The sequence below is a fragment of the Procambarus clarkii genome, chromosome 10 (assembly GCF_040958095.1).
Source record: "Procambarus clarkii isolate CNS0578487 chromosome 10, FALCON_Pclarkii_2.0, whole genome shotgun sequence".
NCBI lineage: Eukaryota > Metazoa > Arthropoda > Malacostraca > Decapoda > Cambaridae > Procambarus > Procambarus clarkii.
In genome coordinates, this window is record NC_091159.1 from 37300991 (window position 1) to 37315282 (window position 14292).

General features: G+C 47.5%; 1 protein-coding gene across 5 annotated transcripts in view; it reads left to right on the forward strand.

Moving 5' to 3' along the window:
• The window catches only part of LOC123745301 (EEIG family member 2), a 283313-nt gene that overhangs the window by 226445 nt on the left and 42576 nt on the right, over positions 1–14292 (forward strand). For all 5 annotated transcript variants that reach the window (XM_069321872.1, XM_045725708.2, XM_045725726.2 and 2 more), the window contains one exon: positions 9564–9684. In XM_069321872.1, the coding sequence (XP_069177973.1) occupies positions 9564–9684 (121 nt within the window). The remainder of the gene's footprint in view (positions 1–9563; positions 9685–14292) is intronic.

A 14292-nucleotide genomic window follows, 5' to 3' on the forward strand; every position in this document is an offset into this window, starting at 1 on the left:
GTCTATGCGTGCCGTATAGACACGATAAACCGCCGCTATATTTGCTCGGCCATATAACGTCCAACCACTTGGGCTGGACGGTAGAGCGACGGTATCGCTTCATGCAGGTCGGCGTTCAATCCCCGACCGTCCAAGTGGTAGGGCACCATTCCTTACCCCCTGTCCCATCCCAAATCCTTATCCTGACCACTTCCAAGTGCTAAATAGTCCTAATGACTTGGCGCTTTCCCCTGATAATTCCCTGCCTCCCTCGGCCATAAAACGGCGGCCAGGACACGATGTGTGTTCTCTGTATTTCCCTACAATTCAGAGATCTCTCCCACTCTGAAAGGGGAAGCGAGTACCGAGCAATAATCAAGACAGGACAGCATCAGTGATTTAAATAGTATTATCATAGCTGTGGGGTCCCTGGATTTGAACGTTCTCATAATCCATCCTTTCATTTTCCTGGCCGCCGCTATATTTGCTCGGTTATGTTCACTAAATGTTAGGTCGTCAGTCTTCATAATTCCCAGATCTTTTAAATGTTGCTCTTCTTGTATGATTAATTCTGACTGTGGCTTGTACCCTGTGTTTCGTTGACGTTCCACGTTTCCACCATATCTGTGTACTTGAAACTTATCACTGTTAAACATCATATTATTTTCCGTTGCCCAATCAAAGACTTTATTAATATCGGTTTGTAATTTTTAAATTCTACAGTGGAAATTTTCATGCTGATTTTCGTATCAGCAAAGGATGACACGAAGCTGTGACTAATATTTTTGTCTGTATCCGAGATAAGAATGAGATAGAGCAGTGGTGCAAGGATTGTACCCTGGGGGTTATCTTGAGGTTATCTTGAGATGATTTCGGGGCTTTAGTGTCCCCGCGGCCCTGTCCTCGACCAGGCCTCCACCCCCAGGAAGCAGCCCGTGACAGCTGACTAACACCCAGGTACCTATTTACTGCTAGGTAACAGGGGCATAGGGTGAAAGAAATTCTGCCCATTGTTTCTCGCCGGCGCCCGGGATCGACCCCGGGACCACAGGATCACAAGTACAGCGTGCTGTCTGCTCGGCCGACCGGCTCCCAGTTGTGCAGGTCTACTCCCCAAGCTTGTCAGAACTTCAAATAAGTTGTGATCTGAGTAACAGGTATTTGTAATCATTATGTTCCTGATCAATTCATCATTATTGGTGAAAATGAGGTCCAGCGTGTTCTCCTTCCTAGTTGGTGCTGCTATTTGCTGGTTTAAGGCAAACCTGTCGCACATCCGTAGCAGGCATGGCCTTTTCATTTGCAAGTGTCTGTTCATTTAGTCTACTTAGTGTGGTGGGAGGGTGAGTAGGGTGTGGTAAGGGAGTGGGAGGGTGTGGTAGAGGAGTGGGGGAGTGGGCAGGGTTGTGGCGGGGGAATGGGAGGGTGGGCAGGGTTGTGGCGGGGAAGGGTGGGCAGGGTTGTGGCGGGGGAGTGGGAGGGTGGGCAGGGTTGTGGCGGGGGAGTGGGAGGGTGGGCAGGGTTGTGGCGGGGGAGTGGGAGGGTGTGGTGAGGGAGTGGGCAGGGTGGTGGTGGAAGGGTGGGTAGGGTGGTGGTGGGGGGAGAGGAAACGGTTGCGAGAGGGAGGATCCATGTTGCCAGGATATGACATTAGGGACCAGGACCTGCTGGCGGGCAGGTCCTGTTAGCGCGGGTGCAAGTGTCCTCCACCTGCCCCTCCCTCCCTGCCTCTACCTCCCTCCCTGCCTCTTCCTCCCTGCCTGCCTCTTCCTCCCTCCTCCTCCCTCCCTGCCTCTCCCTCTTGGAGAATACATCACATACGCTGACGATGTCACCCAAATAATATGCCAACCGGGACCATCAAAGCCGCTACTAGCCGACAAGACCAAGGCGGCAATTGAACTCGTAAACAAATTTGAGAAACAATGGAAAATTAGCACAAACAAACAAACAAGTTTCAGATAATATACATTGCGAAAAAAACCCGGACCCCTTTATAATTGACAACCATCCGATCCAATATGCGGAGGTAGGCAGAATACTGGGACTTATGATCAATAGAACAGGGATACAAATTCATGTAAGGGACCGACTAAACAAAGCCAAAGCGGCCTTACGAAAAACTGAGTAGATTCCGAAGCCTCAGTACACACATTCAGATATACCCAAATAAGGCTCTAGTTCGGTCGCATCTAGAGTATCCCCCAGTACCACTACACACCTTGAAGAAAACTAACATGCAGAAACTGCAAGCAGTGCAAAATAAGGCGCTAAGGAGAAAAGCAAAACACCGTCCACCATATGATCAGACAATCCAGGAGCTCTACGAACTCCTGAACATACAGCCACTAAACATCAGACTGCAGCACGAAGCCATCAGGGTGTGGAACACCATCGAAATGTTAAAGGACCCAATGTTAGAAAGATTACTCCAAGATGAGACGCCCCGCTCCCACAGTTGGTGGCCCAAGATGAGACGCCCCGCTCCCACAGTTGGTGGCCCAAGATGAGACGCCCCACTCCCACAGCTAGTGGCCCAAGATGAGACGCCCCGCTCCCACAGCTGGTGGCCCAAGATGAGACGCCCCGCTCCCACAGCTGGTGGCCCAAGATGAGACGCCCCGCTCCCACAGCTGGTGGCCCAAGATGAGACGCCCCGCTCCCACAGCTGGTGGCCCAAGAGCCGCGATTTACTAGATGAAAACCCCGCCCCACAGTACATAATTCCCAGATTAAATACTGACCAGAAACCCTTCCCCCAATAATTGGAAAAAAACGAGTATGTGTATATGTACTGTATATAGGTGTGTATATGTATATAAATATACATGTATGTGTATGTATGAATAAATAATAATAAAAAAATAAATAGCCTTAAATAAAACATGTGTACTCACCTATTTGTGCTTGCGGGGGTTGAGCTCTGGCTCTTTGGTCCCGCCTCTCAACTGTCAATCAACTGGTGTACAGATTCTACTGTACTCTATCATATCTACATTTAAAACTGTGTATGGAGTCAGCCTCCACCACATCACTGCCTAATGCATTCCATCCGTTAACTACTCTGACACTGAAAAAGTTCCTTCTAACGTCTCTGTGGCTCATGTGGGTACTCAGTTTCCACCTGTGTCCCCTTGTTCGCGTCCCACCAGTGTTGAATAGTTTATCCTTGTTTACCCGGTCGATTCCTCTGAGGATTTTGTAGGTTGTGATCATGTATCCCCTTACTCTTCTGTCTCCAGTGTCGTAAGGTGCATTTCCCGCAGCCTTTCCTCGTAACTCATGCCTCTTAGTTCTGGGACTAGTCTAGTGGCATACCTTTGGACTTTTTCCAGCTTCGTTTTGTGCTTGACAAGGTACGGGCTCCATGCTGGGGCCGCATACTCCAGGATTGGTCTTACATATGTGGTGTACAAGATTCTGAATGATTCCTTACACAGGTTCCTGAACGCTGTTCTGATGTTAGCCAGCCTCGCATATGCCGCAGACGTTATTCTTTTCATGTGGGCTTCAGGAGACAGGTTTGGTGTGATATCAACTCCTAGATCTTTCTCTCTGTTCGTTTCATTAAGTACTTCATCTCCTATTCTGTATCCTGTGTCTGGCCTATTTCCACTGCCTAGTTTCATTACTTTGCATTTACTCGGGTTGAACTTCAACAGCCATTTGTTGAACCATTCACTCAGTGGAAGCATCGCATGTGTGGATGCATCGGAGTGTGTATATATGAATGCTACACAGTATTCATCTATAGCCATCCATATATGATGAAACACATGTGAAGAACCTCTCACACACTCACAGCTCCCTGACAAGAGGGAGCCAGCTTAGCTTAGCTGCCAACACCCACACATCGTGTCAGCAAGGCGGACAGCCCGCCTGCTTTCATACCTCTCACTGTATTTCCCACTTCTATACTTCCCTTCACCTATGCCTCTCCTTCCTCTTTACTCCCCCCCCCAAAAAAAAAACTCCTTCCCTGCCTCTCCCCCTCCCCCTCCTCCTCCTCCCCCCTCCCTGCCTCTCCCTCCCTCCCTCCCTCCCTCCCTCCCTCCCTCCCTCCCTCCCTCCCTCCCTCCCTCCCTCCCTCCCTCCCTCCCTCCCTCCCTCCCTCCCTCTCTCTCTCTCTCCCTCCCTCCCTCTCTCTCTCTCTCCCTCCCTCCCTCCCTCCCTCCCTCCCTCCCTCCCTCCCTCCCTCCCTCCCTCCCTCTCCCTCTCCCTCCCTCTCCCTCCCCTCCCTCCCCTCCCTCCCTCTCCCTCTCCGGGTAAACACAGTTCACGTGACAATGCTTCGTGTTGCAAGTGTGGGACGTTAATCAGCCGTGTCTCCCAGTCGTCTGACTCTCGACCTGTTTGTTCCGGTAAACAATGCCTCCGCGGCCCGGTCAGTGCCCCTGACTAAGCCTTTTGGATGGTGGCCTGGACAACCAGACTGTTAACGTAGCTGTTCGCATTCTAACGTGAGAGAGTCAGCCCGGTTGATCAGGTATCCTTTGAAGGTGTTCAGCAAGTTCTCTCTTGAACACGATAGTTGTCTCAGCATCTCCGTAACCCTGGACAACATGGCTTTAGAACAGGGCGCTCTTGCCTATCACAGTTGCTGGACCAATATATGGATAAGGGCGTACCTAAATAACAGGAAGCAGAGAGTTACTGTAAGGGGTGAGACCTCAGACTGGCGTGATGTCACCAACGGAGTCTCACAAGATTCTGTACTCGGACCTACCGAGTTGTTTCTGATATACGTGAATGATCTTCCAGACGGTATAGACTCGTTCCTCTCGATGTTTGCTGCTGATGCTAAAATTATGAGAAGGATTAAGACAGAGGACACCAAGAGGCTACAGGATGACCTGGACAGACTGAAGGAACGGTGCAACAAATGGCTACTAGAGTTTAACGCGAGAAAGTGCAAAGTGATGAAGATAGGCGTAGGGAGCAGGAGGCTAAACACAAGATACCATCTGGGAGAGGAAATCCTTCAGGAGTCAGAAAGAGAAAAAGATCTGGGGGTTGATATCACACCAGACCTGTTTCTTGAAGCCCCACATCAAAAGGATAACATCAGAGTGGTCTGCAAGGCTGGCGAACAAAAGAACTGCTTCCAGAAACTTGTGTAAGGAATCATTCAGAACCTTGTATACTACCTATGTCAGACCAGTACTGAAATATGCGACTTCTGCATAGAGCCCGTACCTTGTCAAGTCCACATGTAATCAAACGCAAAACTAAGTTAGAAAAGGTTCAGCAGTATGCCACCAGGCTAGTCCCCCAAGCTGAGAGGAATGAGCTACTAGGAAAGATTACTGGAACTAAACCTCACGACACTGGAAGACAGAAGAGTTAGGGGAAACATGATCACTACCTATAAAATTCTCAGAGGAATTGACAGGGTAGACTCCATACACAGTTTCAAATATAGATATGATAGAGCCCAGTAGTTTCAAGAATCTGTACACCAGTTGATTGACAGTTGAGAGGCGGGACCAAAGAACCAAAGCTCAACCCCCTGCAAGCACAACTAGGTGAGTATTATGATACCATGGCCTTAGATGCCATGGAAGACAAACAAAACGATGATGTAATTAACACAGATTTCGCAAAAGGCTTCGACAAATGTGACCATGTTGTTACTGCACACACAATGCGTTCAAAAAGGAATTACCGGAAAAATAGGCAAATGGATCTATAGTTTCCTGACAGAAGCCAATGTGTAATAATCCACAAAGTAAAACTAGACGACCTGCTCCTTCACTCGAGAAGTTAATTAACCCTCGTGAAGGATACCTGATCACAATCACTCGGGCTGTGATGCTGGGATCAGACTTCGTACAGCGGCTTCAACAATCAGGTTGGTCAGGAATATTGGTCACATGGACAATTAAACTAGAAGATTTACGCTCCATCCAGGATGATAACTCTGGAAAACTGCTCAAATCATTACCAGATTTGGTCTAGCAATAAGCTAGGGTGTGCTAGTGAAGTAAAATACATTATTAGGTCTATGCATTACCTTAACTCGAGATTTTAACAAGTGTTGGCCTATGGCGTTAGGTGGCTGTTGTTGTTGTATAGGCCTAGTGTGTGCGTGGTAATGAAATGGTTACTGAGGCTTGACGGTTGTATGACGGAAAATGCTTGGAGTGTAGTATGCTTATCCTTGGCTTCGTGAGCGCCAGTCTACCTCGGGCATATTGTTAACCTGTGACAGAGCTGTAGTTACAACAGGCCAGCAGTCACAATGTTTACAACATTGGCTGGCGTCAATGTTGTATTTCTAGATCCTGTGTCACGCTTCATGGAAAGTGGTGTGCACGTGCGTGCTTTTTATTTGGAGTTGGTGGGAGTATAGAGCTCGTCTACAGGTTAGTGGGGCAGTTCACCCAAACATTAACACGCTTTCATCCAATTTATAAACGGTTTTGACACCTTGCGCCCCGAGAAGAGTATGGCCGCTGCTGACCTCGGCACCCAACCAAGACCCCAAGGGTAAAGGCCCGCCTCGTCAGCACCAAGTCCAGTTGTACAAGTTATTACTTCCTTCTTTCAGACATGTTTCATTTTAGGTTTTTGACAGGTTCTGACCTGTCTCCCTCCTTTTTGGGGGGGGGGGGGAGTAAAGAGGAAGGAGAGGCATAGGTGAAGGAAAGTATAGAAGTGGGAAATACAGTGAGAGGTATGAAAGCAGGCGGGCTGTCCGCCTTGCTGACACGATGTGTGAGTGTTGGCAGCTAAGCTAAGCTGGCTCCCTCTTGTCAGGGAGCTGTGAGTGTGCGAGAGGTTCTTCACATGTGTTTCACCATATATGGATGTCCATAGATGAATACTGTGTAGCATTCATATATACACATTCCGATGCTTCCACACATGTTATTCTGTTTAAGGCTCTTTATTTTATTATTATTATTTATCGAGTTGTCATACATATTTATCGAGTTGTTCATACATACACATATATGAACTGTTTATATAAATACATATATAACTCATCTGGGGATTATATACTGTGGGGCGGGGTTTTCGTCCAGAGAATCGAGGCTCTTGGGCCTCTCCTGTTTTGTCATGCTGCTCCCCCCCCCCTCCCCCCCCCGTGCGTTGTGACCTCAGTGTGGTAGTCTTCGATTGATAAAGATTAAGCCACCCAAGAGGTGGCACGGGCATGAATAGCCCGTAAAGATAGTCTTCGAGGATGTCGGGGTTTTAAGTGCTACCTGTGGGTGTGGGGAGGAGTGTGTGGGTGTGAGGAGATGCGGGGGCGTTGGGTTGACTGGATTTGGGGGGGGGAGGATGGGCAGTGGTGTGGAAGTATTAGGGACAGTATTGATTATAAGGGATATTAGGTGTAGCGGGAGACAAGTCAGGACACCTGCACTGCGGGCCCGGCCTCCCAAACTGGGGCACTGGCGGGCCTCACCTTGAAATAAGTTTATTGAGGTATAAATACACACAACGGGATGAGGTAACTCAACCTGTTCTCGCCCTGCTCACTACAACAAATATATATATATATATATATATATATATATATATATATATATATATATATATATATATATATATATATATATATATATATATATATATATATAATATATATATGTAATATATATATTATATATATATATAATATATATATAATATATATATAATATATATATATATATAATATATATTAATATTATATAAACAATAATAATAATATGGCCCAGGGCACCTTCCCAGGGCCTCCCGTGGCCCTGGGAGGTTGCCCTGGACCACGGGCCACAAGAATTGGAAGTGTGCCGGGTGTGGTAGCAACTGCTGCCACCAACAGCCTTACTGATCAAGCTGAAAAAAGTCTGACCTCCAGTGGGCCTAAGAGAACAACTTTCGAACATGCGAAAGGTAAACCACAGGTGAGGGAGGGGGGCCACCTAGGAGAGGGGGGGGGATGATGGGCCACCTGGGAGAGGGGGGGTGATGGGCCACCTGGGAGAGGGAGGGGGGGGTGATGGGCCACGTGGGAGAGGGAGGGGTGATGGGCCACCTGGGAGAGGGGGGGGTGATGGGCCACCTGGGAGAGGAGGGGGGGTGATGGGCCACCTGGGAGAGGAGGGGGGGTGATGGGCCACCTGGGAGAGGGGGAAGGGGCGCGCTGGGGCAGGAAATTGGGTCTTTGAAGACACGTGTTGCCCCTTAACAACACGCAACAAGGGGGAGCAGAAGGTGCCAAGGTGGGGGTCAGATGGCACTAGTTTCATTTGAGCAGCTACCATTACTGTTTCTCTTAACGGGTTTCCAGGGATCATTGCCCCACCGGCACGGTCTCTTAACCAATCATCCTGGTTGATGGCCTTCATAGGCTACACTGGTGCTTGCATCTCGCAGTCTGACCTACACTGCTCTCTTTTTGCGTAGCTTTATATTTACTGGTAACAATGTAGTGGTGACAGTGACTGGTGACAGTGACTGGTGACAGTGACTGGTGACGGTGACTGGTGACAGTGACTGGTGACGGTGACTGGTGACGGTGACTGGTGACGGTGACTGGTGACAGTGACTGGTGACAGTGACTGGTGACAGTGACTGGTGACAGTGACTGGTGACGGTGACTGGTGACGGTGACTGGTGACAGTGGTGGTGACAGTGACTGGTGACAGTGACTGGTGACGGTGACTGGTGACGGTGACTGGTGACGGTGACTGGTGACGGTGACTGGTGACGGTGACTGGTGACAGTGGTGGTGACAGTGACTGGTGACGGTGACTGGTGACGGTGACTGGTGACGGTGACTGGTGACGGTGACTGGTGACGGTGACTGGTGACGGTGACTGGTGACGGTGACTGGTGGTAGTGACTGGTGACAGTGACTGGTGACAGTGACTGGTGACGGTGACTGGTGACGGTGACTGGTGGTAGTGACTGGTGGTAGTGACTGGTGACAGTGACTGGTGACAGTGACTGGTGACGGTGACTGGTGACAGTGACTGGTGGTAGTGACTGGTGACAGTGACTGGTGGTAGTGACTGGTGACAGTGACTGGTGGTAGTGACTGGTGACAGTGACTGGTGGTAGTGACTGGTGACAGTGACTGGTGACAGTGGTGGTGACAGTGACTGGTGACAGTGACAGTGACTGGTGACAGTGACTGGTGACAGTGGTGGTGGTATAGACCATGGTCAGGACGAGGGAAGTCCACGTGACGTCCCCACCCCCCCGGATGTCGCTATCAGTCCCGCATACCTCTCAATCACCACTACTTGTTCCACTTCTCCCACCTGGGCTCTCCCACCTGGGCTTACAATAGCCACCTTGTTGAGGTGGACTTTAGGTGGTGTACTCGGTAATTACCAACATTTTATAGCGTGCGAAATTAGTGGAATTTAGCTTAAGTGCTTCATTTAATGTATGCTTCTTAATTTAACCATATTTTACATCCCTACACACACCTGTATATATTCACTATTGGTAATTGAAAACTACCAGGTTGTAGGAATACTGATTGTGTTGTTTCTGTATTACAGAATAAGCCGGCCGTAGTCCAGGTGTTGAGAATGTGGTGTTGGGAGGTTGAAGGGTTGACTAAGAGAGTGTTCTTTCCTCAGATTAATGGTGGCGGAGCACGCGGTGAGGTGGGACAGTCGCTTCACCTTCACCTGCAAGATGACCGCCAACGCCTCCACGGGGGAACTAGACTCGTGCATGTGTCGGGTCTCCGTCAGACAGGTACTGTGATCCTCACCACCTCCTTGAGTCGTGGTGCCCCTGGTGGCGGCCGGCTGACCTGCACCAGCTGGCCTCCTCATCTCTGCCCACAAACATTTCAACCTAGGACAACCCGTTCTCGCACTTTCATACAGTCAATATTGACTTATTAAATAAGTGCATATGTGACATACTAATTTATTGTGAATATTTTAGTTTACCTTGAAAAGCTTCATAGAAAACACTGACCTTACCTAACCTTCTTAGTACGTTATGATAAGCATCTTATTGCTTCGTAATTACAATTATTACTTAACCTATACCTATAATAGATTAAGTAATAATTGTAATTGCAACCTATACCTATAATAGGTTAAGTAATAATTGTAATTGCAACCTATACCTATAATAGGTTAAGTAATAATTGTAATTACGAAGCAATAAGATGCTTATCTTAACATACTAAGAAGGTTAGGTAAGGTCGGTGTTTTCTATGAAGCTTTTCAAGGTAAACTAAAATATTCACAATAAATTAGTACGTCACATATGCACTTATTTAACAAGTCAATATGGACTGTACGCAAGTGCGAGAACGGGTTGCCCAGGAGTAGCTATGCTGGATGATCTGCTTAAATGAATGTGAATACTCAGCATATCCGAAGCTAAAGTTTAGTAACCATTGTCAGTGCCAAGTATAGTGTTTACCATGGGCTCTCGTGGACGCTGATTATGACTTTAGGTTGAGTCTTCCTCAAATAATAGTACTGTACTGTTAACAAATGTTCGGTCGAACATACAAAAATGGATTGTTACAGCCAACAATGTTCAAGTTTTGTAGTATTTTTTACCAGGCACGAAAAATCATTTATTGGCTTAGTTTCTTTGTTCAATTCTTGTGGTTTACCGTCACAGGTCCTAAACATTATTTGGAGACGGAGCCCAAATACTGGTGTTATCCCCGATATAACAACAGCGAAGACCGCACCACTCCACATAGGAGGCATTAGAGTGAACTAAACTATCTAGGTCACATACAGACTTGACGAAAGCCTAAGGCAACTGTCACAACGGTTGTGTACCTATCTGTTCCTACCTCTTATTGGTTCCTGTGATCGTAGTCCCTTGCGGCCCGGTCGACCGGACCAGCAAGCCTCGTCAGAGACAGGACCGCGGGGACACTGATTCTTGGAACCAAAAACAGGTTGACGAAGTAATAGAACATGTGCACGAATGCAGTACGGAGAAATGGGTTTTCCCACTTTGCAAGACACCCAAAAAGAGTAATTACTCAATGAGAGTAATAGTCAATGAGTAAAATTTAGTGTCTCCGTTGTGGAAAGTTCAGTCTCTTGAGTACTTGACACGCACACATACCCATGTCCGACATACATAAATACACAACTAGCAACCTAGTATTAACCTTAGAGATTAGAATTGTACTCCTTGCAACAATAACGGAAGACTCTTGGGGCATTCCTAGAACAAATGTGGATGCCTTCAAGAAGCATTTAGATATGTTCTTGTAAGACTTGCCGGACCAACCAGGTTGTGGTGGATATGTGGGCCCGCGGGCCGCTCCAAGGAACAGCCTGTTGGACCAAGTTATCACAAGTAGAGCCTGGCTCGGAGTAGAACTATTCCCGAAATCCTCTCCAGGTATGCTCCAGCTTCCCACGGGTGCTCTGGAACCCCCACAACTTTTCTTCTAAACTCTCGTTTAATTGAAATTAAGTTATCTTGGAATTTTTCCCTTTCAAATTGCCTACTTTTGGAGCTCGTGTTATTTAACATTTCTTCATATAATTTCGCAAGATACCTCGATTTTTTGTTTCCTGGAACTCGAAACTTCTTGGAATTACCCGCGACTCTTTGGATCACAAACAAGTATTTATTGCATCATTCAACCATTTGTGTTGCAAGTCTTAAAACGCTCCGGGTGAAAGTAAATCTCTTTCTTGCAAGTGTTGCATTTTCGGGTCTGTGGGTGTCGTGTCAGTGTTGGGGTCGACTGGTCGTGGACGACGGGTCGCCAGTGTTGGGGACGACTGGTCGTGGACGACGGGTCGCCAGTGTTGGGGACGACTGGTCGTGGACGACTGGTCGCCAGTGTTGGGGACGACTGGTCGTGGACGACGGGTCGCCAGTGTTGGGGTCGACTGGTCGTGGACGACGGGTCGTCAGTGTTGGGGACGACTGGTTGTGGACGACGGGTCGTCAGTGTTGGGGACGACAGACTTTGCAACGACATTTGTTAAATGTGACCTTGGGGTTATAGCCCATAAAATGAGGGCCATAGGAATAACGGGTACAGTAGTGTTGGATGTTCTGTGTTCTGAAACAGGACGCAAAGAACAGTAGTGAAACAAGCAAAACAAGTGAGAAGGACAGGAAAAAGTTAATCAGCACAATTCTCTGTTCTCATAACACATCAACAAAAGTTAACAATTCTAACTACAATACTTGGATAAGTTTCAAGTGGATACACGTAACACACTTACATCCTCAGATTGGAGGAGATGACGACTGTGACGGATCTGGGAATAATGATGTCAGACGACCTAACATTTAGTGAGCATAACAGAGCAAATGTCATCAGCCACGAAAAGGATAGGGCGGATTATGACAAGCTTCAAGTCACGGGATACCACCTCCACACGTGTTATCTTTAAGGGATTGATGTTCTGTGCTCATCTTTCCTTTCAAGGAAGGAGAAGTTTATGAAATACAAAAATATAGTGAGTTTACACTATCAGGGGGAAGGGTTGGTTTTTTTTATATACAATGTAACTTTGTTTATTTGAACCAACCTGATACTTGCCGTCGAACAGACCCCCAACACCCCTTGACAGAACAAACAGCCGACCTTTGTAACCACACTCCTGCTATCATCGATCGACCAGCAATGGACACTGGAGTGCTTGCAATTATTTGAGATCACCCTGGTAAGCGTCTGGTTCTGGGAGAGGGGTTCAGTGTCACCTTTATTTCAGGGGTACGGCTCACACTGCCTAGTTGTGATGAGTACACCCCCCGCTCTTGAGCCGCCGTGACTTCCCGCGCACTCCTTACTGTGGGGATGATCTCTCAATCCCCCTTAGTTATAGTCCACTATTACCCTGTCTCTGTCTCTCTCTCCAGGACAAGATCAAAAGCCAGCTAACAAATGTAACATTTAATACACAATATACATACGGGAATAGTTATAAAACAATACAACCTCTTAGGTAGCTACCAACTGATAACACTCCAATATCGCCTTATGTTTCCACCTATAACTGTACCAGGCTGCTGCTTAAACTTCAGTCTACAACCTTCTGCTCCCTTCACTGCTTTAGGCTGCAATACATGGCACATAAAATATTCACATATTTCCTACTCTACAAAAAGCATCACTCCCACCTTGCACTGCACCTTTCACGCCAAAATGCAATCAAGCCACTCCCTTAAACATCAACGTGTCCGTAATCCTCTGTTCCATTACTCGAGGTCCCCTAAGTACAATCATCAATCTGGGTCCTCCAAATATCACGTAAGGTACTCCTGCGGTTCCTCCAATCAGCTGCACATGAAGTCGTCCTTGAATGTCAATGACCACCTCCACCAGCTTCACACAAGATACGTGTAGCTCCCTATACTCCTTGAAGTTTCACTGTCACTGGAGTTCCATTCCTCAACTCAGTCCTGCACCACCTTGCAGTTCAGCTTATACTCCTCCGGTACGAAGTTTCTCCCACTAACTTCTCCCACACGAACGTTGCCTCCCCCATCCTGGACGAGTCCACACTGGGAACATGTCTTGAAGCGTCGCTGGGGGCCTTCGCCCCTCAGTCAGCACTTGACTTTCGGCACGGGAGGATGTACCACTCCTCCCTCCAGCATGTTCGCTTATCTCTAACCATCTATTTTAGCTAACTACCACAATAAAAAAATGTATAGCCTACATGCATAAACACTTGCCATGAAAGCTGGGCACACGATCAAGCACACGCAACCACTATTGAGTTTGCTAGAAAACCTAGTAAGACGTCACGTGGCTGTAGAATCTTAGCCGATCAAGCGGCTAAGACCACGTGACGTGGGACTCGGCTGTGAGTTAGCTCTGGGGTCCTTGGAATTAAGTTAACTAAGCATATGCACGGGCAGGGTAAAGGACAAAGTAAAGCTAATACCCGTTCCGTGTTACAATGGTAAAAAAGCCTTTGACACAGTACCCCATAAAAGGCTGTTAAAAACGTTGGAGCAACAGACAGGAGTAAAAGGGAAGGTGCTCCAGTGGATAAGGGAGTACTTAAGCAACAGGAAACAGCGAGTAATGGTGAGGGGGGAGACATCAGAGTAGCGAGATGTCATCAGCAGAGTCCCAACGGGCTCAGTACTTGGACCCATCCTGTTTCTAATATATGTAAGCAATCTTCCGGAGGGTATAGACTCGTTCCTCTCAATGTTTGCTGATGCAAAAATTATGAGAAGAATCAAGATGGATGAAGATATACAGACACTGCAGGATGACCTGGACAAACTGGAGGAATGGTCTAGAAAGTGGCTGCTAAAGTTCAACTCAGGAAAGTGTAAGGTAATGAAATTAGGCGAAGGGAGCAGGAGGCTGAACACAAGGTATCATCTGGGAGA